We start from the raw sequence: 12938 nt of genomic DNA, 5'->3' as shown, positions 1-12938 counted from the left end.
TTGCTCTGAGAACTGCTGTCCTTGCCCAATGTCACATGAACTCAGAAGTAGAGATTTAAACATAAAACAATTTTAAGGGTCATTTCATTTATACAGTTAGAACAAAAATAATAACTAATAAAACAAACTGTGATCAGTATTTCAAAGAATAACTGAAGAACATTGATAATGTTATTTCATGGAATGATTATGATTATGGTAAACAAGATTTATATGGGTAAACTGATTTATTTGTAACTGTAAAATAATACTGGCCTTTATTATACAAGCTCTAGGTCCTAACTTAGGCCTTGCTGGCTTTTGCTCCCTGGATCTTCCTCAAACGTCTTGCTCCTTGCCTTCCATCACACAGCCATCTATTCACCACACTGGTCCAATGTTGGTGTGTGGTCTCAGTGGATCTGCTCTTCTATAAACCTGCCACCTCTACCACCCTTTCTTTTCATAATTTATCTCATTTTTAAGTTTTTCTTTGATCACTTTTTAAAAACATCTTTCCTCCTCAGGAGTCAGGTTGGCCCTCTCCTTGCAGTTTAAGCAGGATGAGCAGTGGGATGCCTCCCACTGTCTCTAGGGTGTGCTATCAGTGTGCACAGTGTGGTTATTCGTCATGGTGCAGACCAGCTCATTTTTAGATGTGTTGTAGGCAATGTCAGTGATCCCCATTCCAAGTAAAACACAGGGCCTTAGGTGAAGCTCCTGAGATTCAGTTGCAGGACACGGAACCCTTTCCTTCTTAAACTTGGGCTGTTGTATATGGTAGGGATCAATTATAGTGTTGGTAGCAGGATAGCTCAGCTTGTTCTTTTCTTTTCTCTGCTAGGGCTCCCCCTTGATTCCAGTCTTCCAGTTCTTGACTTAGTTGTCCTGAGTGATGCCCGTTGCTTGGTGTTGGCTCAAAAGATATTTGTATACCCTTATCTCCTTGGCTTTCACTCTTGGTCCAGCTCTTCTTCTCATGGAAATCTGTGTTTTATGATCTCTCCCTTTTCTCATAGGGACAAGATGTCATTAAGGCTGCAGCTGATGTAGTTAGATGACCCATGCTCAAGATCTTTCTCTGAAGCTTAGCTGTAGGTCGGAGGATAGATTGCCTGACACATGTCAGTTTCTGTTGATTTCCTCATAGGTACTAAAATATAGTACTTATTGTATTGTGATGTGAGATTTAAATGAAATCAAGGTGTATTGAAAAAGTTTATTAAGAACTGTCACTTATAGTTATTGGTGGCCACATGGGAAAGGTTGTGTTAAAGAAAAATGCAGACCTTATATTTTATTGTGTCAGGTTTTATTTGACAGATTCTGAAAGCACAAAGGGAATATATTGTGATCCTTGACCTCAAGGTATTTATGGTCTCATAGAGAAAGACCGATGTCTCATTTCATACATACAATAAAAGTACAAACAGTGTTATAAGATTATCAGAGGAGTCAGAGGACTCACAGAAGAGGGAACAATCACCATTTATACTATTTGGGTAATTTAATTAATTACAAACATAGTAGCAATAAGGTAAAATAGCTCCTTCACATCCATCTCTTTCTTTGTAGTTAAGGGAGGATACATAGGCATGACTCAAAGTGGACATTTATGTGACATAAAAAGGGCTTTCTTTTTTTAAGACATATCACTTTAGTTTGAGTAAACACTACCACAGTAAAGACAGCTAATATGAATGCTGCATTTTAGAGCTGCCCAGCCTTATTTCAGGATGCCAGGCACTTTGGAGAAGATGGAGTTTCTGTCAGCAGCACCATTCTTCTCATAGTGCCCTTTACTATGGTGTTTGGTAAGCAAAATAAGCCAGACAATTTGTCCAAAGTCAACCAATATGAGGATCTTGGATTTGTGATCTTGTTACCATTACATACCTATAGTGAGGGTCATTCTATAGTTAGATAAACATCATTCCTTTCATTGTGGGATAGCTTGATCCAGCAAGATGCTGGCCCTCCAGATGGATGAATTTCCGAGTCGATTGCTTTATAAATGATTCCTTCTCATTCATCTGTAATGGAAGGGAATGGCAGATTATGTAAAAAGGATATCACCTGGTGATGTTCTGTTGTGTGTTGTTACATTTTTATTTATAATACTGCAGACTTACTGGAAGTAAATTAGCATCTTATGTTAGCAAAAAGGTAGGGACAGTGAATTACATTTTTGTCCCCTTCTCTTCCATTGGTTTCCCTAGTGGACACTCCTGATCCTTATGTGGAACTTTTCATCTCTACAACCCCTGACAGCAGGAAGCGAACAAGACACTTCAATAATGATATAAACCCTGTGTGGAATGAGACCTTTGAGTTCATTTTGGATCCTAATCAGGAAAATGTTTTGGAGGTAAATGAATCATCTTGGGGATGTGGACCATGCTTGTTCCGCCAGAGAGAGACAGCAAGTCTCTTCCTCACTGGCTTATTTTCCCTCAAATTACTGTGGTTGCCTGTGAGCTGGGTACCATGCTTGTCGAGTCTCTCGATAATGTGTGAGGAGTTATGTGAGCAGTCAGGTGGAATTTCAGGATCTGTGTGCACTTTGGAGAATATGTAGTTTCTATTTTAAAGATGAGAATTCTTTAAAAAAAAAAAACCCAACAGAATACAAACACTGTCAATTGCTCTTAATTGTCTAATTACATGGATTTTTAAAAAGTGTTTGTATTGGTTTCCTGCATTTCTTTTATATATTTCACAATGGAGAGGTAATCATATTCCATTTTTATAAATATTTGTCAGTCAGGAGTATGTAAAATTCATTGGTTTGACTAGAAATGTAGTATTGAGAGGGAAAAAGACAGTATTTCTGTGTGTTAATTATTGAGACCTCTAGGGATCTGTATAGCTCACTTGTCTAGAATGGACCAACATTCAAACAAAACAAAATAAAAACACAAGAACCTTAAAGGACTATGAAATATTTTATAGATAATTTTAAATTAAATTTTGAGACAGGTTCTTACTCTATAGACCTGACTGACGTGGAACCTGCTTTGTAGACAAGACTGGCCTCAAACTCTAAATATCTGCCTGCCTCGTCCCTTGATGCTGGTATTAAAGGTTTCATGTTACCACATCTGGCCTAGAATTTAGATGATAAACAGATTCTTTAGAAAATATTTTTTAATTTTATGTGTCGAACGTTTAGACTCTATGTATGTCTGTACATTATGTGCAGGCAATGCCCGTGGAAGTGAGACAAGGACATTAGATTCCCTAGAACTGGAAGGACAAACAACATGGCATGCCGTGAAGGGGTGGGGAATTGAACCCAGATCCTTTTGGAAGACTTAGTGCCTTTAACTGCTGTACCATCCCTCTTGTCCTCCAGGAGAGACATCTTAGATAGTGCTTCTAAAGATTCCTGGAACCCACTTCTCTTCTGCTTTGCTTTGTAGATCACATTGATGGATGCCAATTACGTCATGGATGAAACCCTAGGCACAGCTACATTTCCTGTATCTTCTATGAAGGTGGGAGAGAAGAAAGAAGTCCCTTTTATTTTCAACCAAGTGAGTAGCAGCAGCGTCATGTCCCACTTCATGTTCCACGGGCATCGATTTACTTTAGAAAGTTAGGCATAATTTTCTGAAACTTATATTTCCTTTTAGACTTTATCTTTCCTTTTGTTTGCTCTTCTGGTGCCTGTCTTAGCCTGGTCCTCTCTAGTTATTCTTTGTGGTGCTATGGCATAGACACGGGACTTTACACAGGCTAGGCAAACACTCTACCATCTAGTAATCTCCATAGACAACTGTACTAAATAATCTTATATACACCTTAAATAAAGTGAGAAATACTAGGAGGCATTGATATTTTGTTGTTCCAAATAATACCAGTGAAATTAAGCATCAATTTTGGACTCCACTGGAGGGTCCGTTAGCATTTGGGATAGTAACATGTTGCAACATGCAAACTATTTCAATATTGTGTGCTACTTCGTTGGAAAATGTATTTACTATTAATATTATAAACCCATTTATTAGAAACACATTGCTGTATATGAATTAAGCATCGCTAAGAAAATTCTGTCTCAAATAATTAATCCCAAATCGGTGAGAGGTCAGAAGGAATAATGTTGGGTAATGATTATTATCTTTGTACTTTCAGAAGTTATTTATGAATGAAAAAGAAACCTTGGATAAATTATTTGTGCAGAACAAACTAACTGTATCTCAATGTATGAGAAATTAATTAGAGGATTTAGGTGAGACATGTAATCAATTGTTGGGCTAGTTAACCCATGATATCAAGCCCACGAAAACACTGTTTTCACTCATCCTTAGCATGACTTCAGGTTGCTCTACTCACACAAACCTCTCCCATAACTCTCAGTTCCCCCATGCTGCCTATCCTATTGCTCAGATAACCTCTTCCCATTTGATCTCCCGTGACAACAATCTGTAGAATTTTCTATCCGTAACTTACACACACTACCCAACTTAGCAATTTCCACTGGTAAATAAAACCAGATAGACTAAAAAGTAAAATACTGAGAGTCTGTCCATGACTTACATGCACACTGTAGATATGCCCTTACTTCAAAGATAACTTGCAATCACAAGGTTCCTTGAGTAGTCCACGTGATCTGACCACCAGAGACTTGGAGAATTCACATCTGTGCATTTCTATGGATCCTTTCCCTACTCTGGAGAGCAAGTGTTCTATGCAGTACCAAGAGATGCATGCCTTAATTTCCTGTGGATTCCTTTTAACTTCTTCTCATTCACGCATGTTATAAACATTTATGGAAAAACTACAATGAACCAGCTATTGTGTTTGTACAAATCATATGAGGAATAATATGGAGGGAGTTCTCCCCTCGATTATCTTCCTTTAAGTTAGAGATGATATTTGGGGGTTGGGGATTTTGCTCAGTGGTAGAGCACTTGCCTAGCAAGTGCAAGGCCCTGGGTTCGGTCCCCAGCTCCGAAAAAAAAAAAAAGAGATGATATTTGACTGGTAATATGAAGTAGAAGGAGGTGTACGTGTATCTGTGTGTGTGTGTGTGTGTGTGTCTTTCTCTCTTTGTGTGTGTAAACGTATAATAAAAAGAAATCACCGTTCATCAAGATAAATATCATTAAGGTATTATATAGTTTAATTAAAGAGCATAATAAAGGAAGTTTGTCCTGTGAGAGGCGGCACCAGGTGATTTGAACAGTTTGAGCAGTGAGCATAGTGGTTAGTACCCTGACATTTAAAGCTACCCCATTAGGCCTTTGAATTCTTTATCATAATTGCATCATGGATATTTAGTTGTTCCTTTGTGACTCATCTTATTAATCTATAAAATAGAGATAATATTTTATAAGGGATTATTGTGATAACTATACACATTAAAATACAGTATAATGATTATCATGTATAAATTTAATCCTCACTTGTTATACTTTTTGGCATTAAATTATAAGCTATATATAATTTTGGTAGTTTAATTATTAATATTGTATAGTGCATTCTGTATTAAGTATGCAATGAAAATTAAAACATAAATAGTAAGCATGCTATATACTGCCTAGAACAGTGGCTGGTACGTATTAAGCACTATTTATGAATGTATTTGCTTTTGGTGCTGTGATGACTTGAGGAAAGGGTAGCATTTCAGGAGGCAGAGATATAGTTTTGAGCTTCTAGAAATCAGAAACTGCAAAAGCGCAGTCTTGAAGGAAGAAATCAAGGTGAGACCAAGTGAGTTAAAGGTTTGCCAGGTCCATGGTGTGAGTACAGGGGCAAAGAGGATAGAGATGATCAGAAACACCTGAAGGCCCTGCCTGGGATTTCAATAAAGATCCATTGAGAGCATTTTAAGCTTGGATTAGCCTTTCCGAAAACAGTTCTTTTATACCTCAATCTCTGATCCAAGAACAGATTATGTAGGAAGATATTATGGAGAAAAAAACTGTATTTCCTCCCCTTCTGTCATTTCCTATGGGTAAGTTATATAAACCTGGGGCTCTGAAGAGACTTTCTACATTCCTGAATTGAAAGTAGGTTACATAATTACTTCCCTTAGTGTATCTGGAAAGATCCTTAGGCCAAAGAACTTGGCTTCATTACTTTTCTCTCTAGAGTCCTTTGCAGTTTGTATTGAATGTCCATCCTTCCAGTCGATGAGCTTATGTGGTCACTGGGAGAAAGGGAATTGGCTGGTTGAGTGAAAGGTCTGGGACCAAGTTCTTTCTTGGATCATGTGGGAGAACCCCACGGGAGCCATGCCTTCCTCTCCATTTCCTGAGATAGGATCTACCCTAGGTGGGTGGCTTTCTGTCTGCAACACTCACAGACTGGTAAGAGAGAATGAGTCGCTTGAGAATGCTGGGAGAACAGAGACTTAAGTAAACCTTCACGATGGTAACGGCCACATGATATAATAAGGAGAGCACTTGGCTTTGGTGAAAAAGCGCAAAAGTCACAAGCCAAGACATTACTAGTCAAAGCTCTCTCAAACTTTTGGCATGGGAAAGCTAATATTGACGCAACCAGAGTGGAGTCCATGGCGCGGACACAGCTGGTGATCAACAGGAACCTCCAATTGGATGTAGGCTGACTCCCAGGGACAGCTCTGGCCATTTGGAGAGAGAAACAGGATTGAGAGTCTGTAATCTTGTGTGTATTGACATTGTCCTCCTTCCAGATATTTGACTTGTCATTTGTTTTCTCTGGGTCTCACTTTCATCCTTAAAGGGAGGGTTTAGAGAGCATTCTTTCCAAGCTCCTCTCTTGCTTCGTTCCTTTGACTACATCCCCAAAAGCACTTGAAAGTCTTCCCACTTCACAGACATTAAAAATGAAACCACCAAGGGTAAGATTTTCATTTGCATATTAAATAATTTCAAAATTCTGACTTTGCCAGTGGAATGACACGCTCGGCTATGAGGCGAACGTGAGGGCTTACTGCGTGCCTGAAGCTTACTAAGTATTAGAGAGTCAGAGTGATCTGTGCCCAAGAACTGAGTGGTCTGTGTGAAAAGTAGGTAGTCACGGGTACAGTGCCAAGTGATATGGGAGGAGCCTGTTTGCTCCCTATGACTTGCTTCGTGATGAACAAGGAACAGATGACATGATGGGCAGATTCCTAGTTGTAGAGACTCACATTCTCGTAAGGATGGTAAGAGGGCGAGGGTGAGCAAGGGCATAATCACTCAGCAGCAGCTCTTGATAAACACCAGGAAGAAGATTCCACAAAGCAACATAACAGTGCTGGGTGTGGTGGCACTTGCTTGTTAAGGGCACGAGCAGAGCACGAGGTGGGCGGCTGAGGCAGGAAGATAATGAGTCTCAGGCCAGTTTGGCCTACCTACTCAAATCCTGTCTTCAAAAGAGAAAAACAAAAGGCTCTGTAGAGCTGCCTCAGTGGGTCAGCTCACCTGCTGCTGAGCCTAACACCTGGGTGACACACCTAAAGTTTATAGTTCATACAGCCCGGGAAGAAGGCCTCTGTCAGGCAGTCTGATTGCCACCCCCTCCCAACACCAAATTTTATTATGATGTTTTTCAAACAAGAAAAGTTCAAATGTCTCCACAGCAAGCATGCACATAACTACCATCATGTTCTCCTGTTACATGTCCCTGCTTCATGTTTCTTCATCCAACTCCCTTTGATACATTTCTAAGCAGATAGCAGATGGCAGATGGCAGTGTGCTTTACTGCTAAATACTTCAGTGTTAAGTGCCAATCAGGAATTACATAGGATCATTTTAAGAGCCATGTACCTAGTACAGGAAATATATGCAGAGAGCTAAAGGAATAAGCCACTCACTTATTAATTCATTCATTTCACAAGCACTGTCACGTTCCGTTATTAACCTTCTACTGCTGGGTGTGTTTGTCACCCATCCCCCTTCTACTCACGCATAACCACTGAGCCTCCAGGAATGTGCAATTACTTCTCGGCCACTGATTTCATACTTGAGCAAACAAGTAAGTGTCCTTGTCTTTCTGTAGCTAATATTCTCCGTAGTAAACCAAGTGAAAAGCAAATTAAAGCACGGAGAGATGCTCTTGTTAGTAGTAGGAACAAATGCTGCACAAACCACGGAAGAAGAATAAAGGGATTTACACATGTGTATGGAGAGGAGGTAGCAGGTGTCATCCTAGAAAATGTGGCTGAGAAAGGAATCTTAGAAGCTGAGGGCAGAAGATATCCCAGGTAGAAAGACCCCCTCCTATGGTTTCCATGTATCTTTCTGGAATTCCAGGGCTGGGAATATGTGGCAGTGTTGATAGGTGGTGGATTGGAGCCTTTAAGATATGGGGCTTAGTAGGAGCTATGTCATCGTGGCTGTTACCTTTTGAAGGGATTGATGCCGACCATTCTTAAAAGAACACAACTGGTATCCCCACATGTTCTGGTTCTCTGCCTTTGACATAATCTCTGGGAGTTCAAGTTGTTGACCTACCATCTGTCGTGTGGTTTTCCTGGGGCAACCTGATTTGGACTTTCAGCCCTTTAAACTATCTAAGCAATGTAAACCCATGGGGCTGCTTTGTTGTTGTTGTCGGTGGTGGTGGTGATGGTGGTGGTGGTGGTGGTGATGGTTGGTTGGTTTCTTTCTTTTTTGTTTTTTTAATAGCATACATAACTTCTCTGGTTGTAATGACAGAAAGCTGACCAATGCAATCTAGGAGACCAGATTGCCTGGCAAAGTACCGGTGAGAAGGGAATGACTCCTGTATAGATAAACTGTATAGATAAAGAAGAATTGAGAGAAAGAGACCTGGTCCCAAAGGGAATGAAGATGGTGGGTTACAGCCATTGTAGAAAGCATGGGCATCAAAGGCTAAGCTTATCTTTGAAACAAAGGTGTGGCCACAGTGCCTCACTAAAGGGGTAGAGGATGATTCTCATCAGAATTACCCAAGGAAATGCCTGAGGAAAGCCATCATCTTGGATTGGAACAGCAAGTTTAAGAAAATGTTTCTAAATAAGGATAATAAAGAGAGAGTTGATGCATGAAGGAAGAAGAGGTACAAGGCCTCAGGACACAGCAGCACTTGGATGGGAGATGTAAGAATCGACACAACATCTGACAGTACGAGTAGTGACTCACAGCGCGTTTGTGCCCATGTAACAGGAAGCTGAGAGCAACCAAGGTTAGGCATTTTCCTAAGAAAGGATTAGCAAGGTAGAGATACCCGGTGTTGAGATGCATGTCAGAAAGGTGGCTGCCCTAAGAGTACAGTGGAAAGTAACTAGAATGGGAATTGAAGGTGATAGATGTAAGAAAAGCTTCTGTCATCAGCTCTAATGTGTAAGAGTTGAGTCAAGCAATTTCTTAGTAGGTGAGGGCTGCTGAGTTGGAAAATAGGAATTGCCAGAATTGCCATTTGCGGTTCTTCCTTAGAGTCTCTACTTTATCAGTTTCAGAGCTGGGTCTCCAGTGTTTGGTGCAACTGGCATTTCTCAAGTCAAGATTAGGTTGTATTGTTGTAGTCAGAGCTTAGAGAGCAGCATAGCTTTCTCCTGAGAGTAGTAGCTAAGGGGTCAGCTGAGAGCAGCAGGACAGCCTCAGAGCCAGAGAGCTTCTGCTTGTTGGAGTTTGTGGCTCGTTACTGATTAGCTTGAGTGATGGTAGACTCGTAGTTTTTGCCTCATACCCTCATCTAGGAAGCAGAGTTACATCTAGTACTCACATCTTAGGATTGTGGTTATGGTTAAGCAGGTTAATACCGGGAACATATTAATATGATACACGGTCCAGCAATCACCAGATAAATGTTAGATATTCTCATTATAATTGTTACTGATAAGATTCAACCAAACATGAATCACGCACTTCATGAAACTGATTTAGCTGGATAGTAAACTTGTCTTATCGACGTGAAGACACTCATTGTTTAAACACAGAGTTGAATTCAGTAGCCATTTGTTTGAAAATGAATCAGACTACTCTAGTCAGTCATTCTTGAATTGATCAAACACAGTTCTTAGGTTATAATAGACAATTTCATTTCAAAAGATCTAGATCAATGGTTCTCAACCTTCACAATGCTGAGACCTTTCAGATTCTCATGTTGTGGTGACCCCAACCAGAAAATTATTTCATTGATACTTCATAATGGTAATTTTGCTACTGTTATGAATTATAATTTGGGGCTGGAGAGATTATGGCTCAGAGATTAAAAGGGCTGACTGTTCTTCCAAAGCTCCTGAGTTCAGTTCCCAATGACCATATATTCAGTTATAACCATCTATACTGAATCATAATGTAAATATCTGTGTTTTCTGATGATCTTACATGACCCCTGTGAAGTTCAACCCCCAAAAGGGTCATGACCACTGGTCTAGATCCTTCAGAAGTTATTTGGATGTGTATAAACTAGCCCACTTCAAACAAACCATGGAAATGATACTTCACCATTTTTCTGGATAAAGTAAGTTTGTTTTGGCCAATACTGTAGCCTCAGGTTTACACCATGTTTTAATTTTCTGTCTTTATTTGGAAGTTAGCATTATTGCTTAAAAATAGCCGTGTTTCATGCCTCTGTGGCAGTTGTCTAATTTTGGCTGATTGCTTTCATTGTTGCTTAGTCATGATTCTGACTTAAATTCTGTGGAAGGGATAACTGCAAAACTTTGAAACGGTGGGAACTGTGAATGTGAGTTCATGATGTTAAGTTTGCGTCAGGGTGATTTCATTGAGGAACTATGTTTCTTGTGAAGTCAGAGAACACGTTAGATAAGTTCAGGAGATAAGGTCAAATTTGGAGGAAAATCAAGATACTACCGAGGCCCCAGGTCATGGTGGTCAGCATGGTTCTGGCTTTACAGCATGTAGAGAAGTGATCCATTTACTAAAAAGTCATACTTTAAAAGTTGTGAGTTCTTTTCTTTCTTTCTTTTTATTTTATTTTTTTTAATGAACACTGGAGATAGAAACCTGGACTTAGCATGTTAGTCAAGGATTTTGCCACTGAGCTGTAGCCACAGATTTTAAATTTTTCTGTTTTGTTTGGCCACCTGTGGGAGTACACTGCTATTATCCCCGTCCCACTATACCATTAAAAACAAATCCAACACTTTGCAGGACACTATTTTGCTAATCCAATGTGAGCTGGGAGGTTAGGTGCATTTGATGCATTTGACTTATGGTTCCTTTGTCATAATAGGTTTCTCAGCATGTGATTTTACATCAGTGGTGGCATCACTTTGTGAAAAGTTGGGGAATCACTGGATAAGATGGTGTGCTGCAGAGTTTTACGTCAACTTGACACAAGTTAAAGTCATCTGAAAGGAGAGGACTACAGTTAGGAAAAGGCTTCCATAAAATTAGGCTCTAGACAAACCTGAAGGGCATCTTCTTAGTTAGTGATTGGTGACAGAGAGCATGGCACATTGCAGGCAGTGCCATCCCTGGACTGGTGGTCCTGGGTGCTATAAGAAACTTGGCTGAGCAAGCCATCTCAGCAAGCCAGTAAGCAGCACTTTTCCATGGCCTCTGTGTCAGCTTCCACATCCAGGTTCCTGCCCTGTTTGAGTCCAGGTTCCTGCCCTGTTTGAGTCCAGGTTCCTGCCCTGTTTGAGTCCAGGTTCCTGCCCTGTTTGAGTCCAGGTTCCTGCCCTGTTTGAGTCCAGGTTCCTGCCCTGTTTGAGTCCAGGTTCCTGCCCTGTTTGAGTCCAGGTTCCTGCCCTGTTTGAGTCCAGGTTCCTGCCCTGTTTGAGTCCAGGTTCCTGTCCTGTTTGAGTCCAGGTTCCTGTCCTGTTTGAGTCCAGGTTCCTGTCCTGCTTGAGTTCCTGCCTCCCCTTCCTTCTGTGATGCACTGCTACCTGGAAGTATTCGCTGAAATAAATCCTTTCCTCCCCACGTTGCTTTTGATCACGGTGTTTCATCACAACACTTGTAACCCTAAAAGAGATGTCAAGGACATCAGACAGTCAACCATGCATGAGATAGTCCAAATAAAGGTCAAACAATTCTTGGTTTCAAGAAATAATACATTTTTATTTTAGACCACTAGCAATAGACACTGTGGTGAAATGAATCATCTCATATCTTCACAACTGATAACTTTTAAATGACAGGGTATTTTAGAATATCCCTTTATTCTTGCTGCTCCTGCATCAGGCAGTAAGTTCTATGAAGGAAGTCCAACATAGGCAGCTACAAGCCATAGTATAGTACTTGGCTACAGTTGTTGGAATAGTTTTGATTATGTGAAAGGTTGAAAACTTGCGAAGTGCTAATGAAAATAATAAAGTTTTATAGACAAAAGCTTGAGAGACCACAGAGACAAAAGTGGCTTGTTGACAGTGTTCTAAGGAACCTAGGTTATTGTGCGAAGGCTACTTATTATCCAGCTCTTCATAATTCCCATTGACGGCTACATTTGTTCAAAGGTTGAGTTGAGGAAATGTAAGGTCATAGAAAGCAAGGAGGAAAAAGTCACTGGAAAAAGAGTGTAGTTTCTTCACCTTTCAAATCTTTAAAGATTACCTAGGGTGTACTCTGGATGGCAGTTGTTCTGAGTCCTTGAATAATAGAAGATTATTGGTAGGAAATGCTAATTTTATGTTAGTCAAGTTTTGTATATGAAAAATGCTGTTTCCCCCTGTAGTGCCTGCGACTCCGTTTGCACTGGCAGAGTTGTAGTCCCCACTTGCTGTTCAGAGTGCCCTTTCTTGTCAAGTTCGTATTTTGTTCTTCACAGGGTGGAGGTACGGCATGGTGTGGAAATATGACTCCTTGTAAAAGTGACTCTTAACTTTCAAATTTTCATTTTATTATCTTGCACGGGTCAGGCAAACAGAAAGACACTTAAAGTATCATTGTCGTTCCTTTGATGGATGTACACAATTACCGATGTTGCCTTTATTCACCTTGTTTCTGTCTAGAAGAAGTGAGGATGAACAGAGCAGAGATCAGAATTCAAAACGATTCATTGACGGGAAACAAACATTGAAGTATGGACATAGTGTGTTATAAAATATTTG

General features: G+C 40.2%; 1 protein-coding gene across 1 annotated transcript in view; it reads left to right on the top strand.

Moving 5' to 3' along the window:
• The window catches only part of Pla2g4a (phospholipase A2 group IVA), a 144432-nt gene that overhangs the window by 61374 nt on the left and 70120 nt on the right, over positions 1 to 12938 (top strand). The window contains exons 4-5 of the mRNA NM_133551.2: positions 2199 to 2347; positions 3402 to 3515. Coding sequence (NP_598235.2) covers positions 2199 to 2347; positions 3402 to 3515 — 263 coding nt within the window. The remainder of the gene's footprint in view (positions 1 to 2198; positions 2348 to 3401; positions 3516 to 12938) is intronic.

The sequence above is a fragment of the Rattus norvegicus genome, chromosome 13, assembly GCF_036323735.1.
Source record: "Rattus norvegicus strain BN/NHsdMcwi chromosome 13, GRCr8, whole genome shotgun sequence".
Taxonomy (NCBI): Eukaryota; Metazoa; Chordata; class Mammalia; order Rodentia; family Muridae; genus Rattus; species Rattus norvegicus.
The sequence above is the reverse complement of the archived record's forward strand: the minus strand, read 5'-3'. Positions and strand labels throughout refer to the sequence as shown.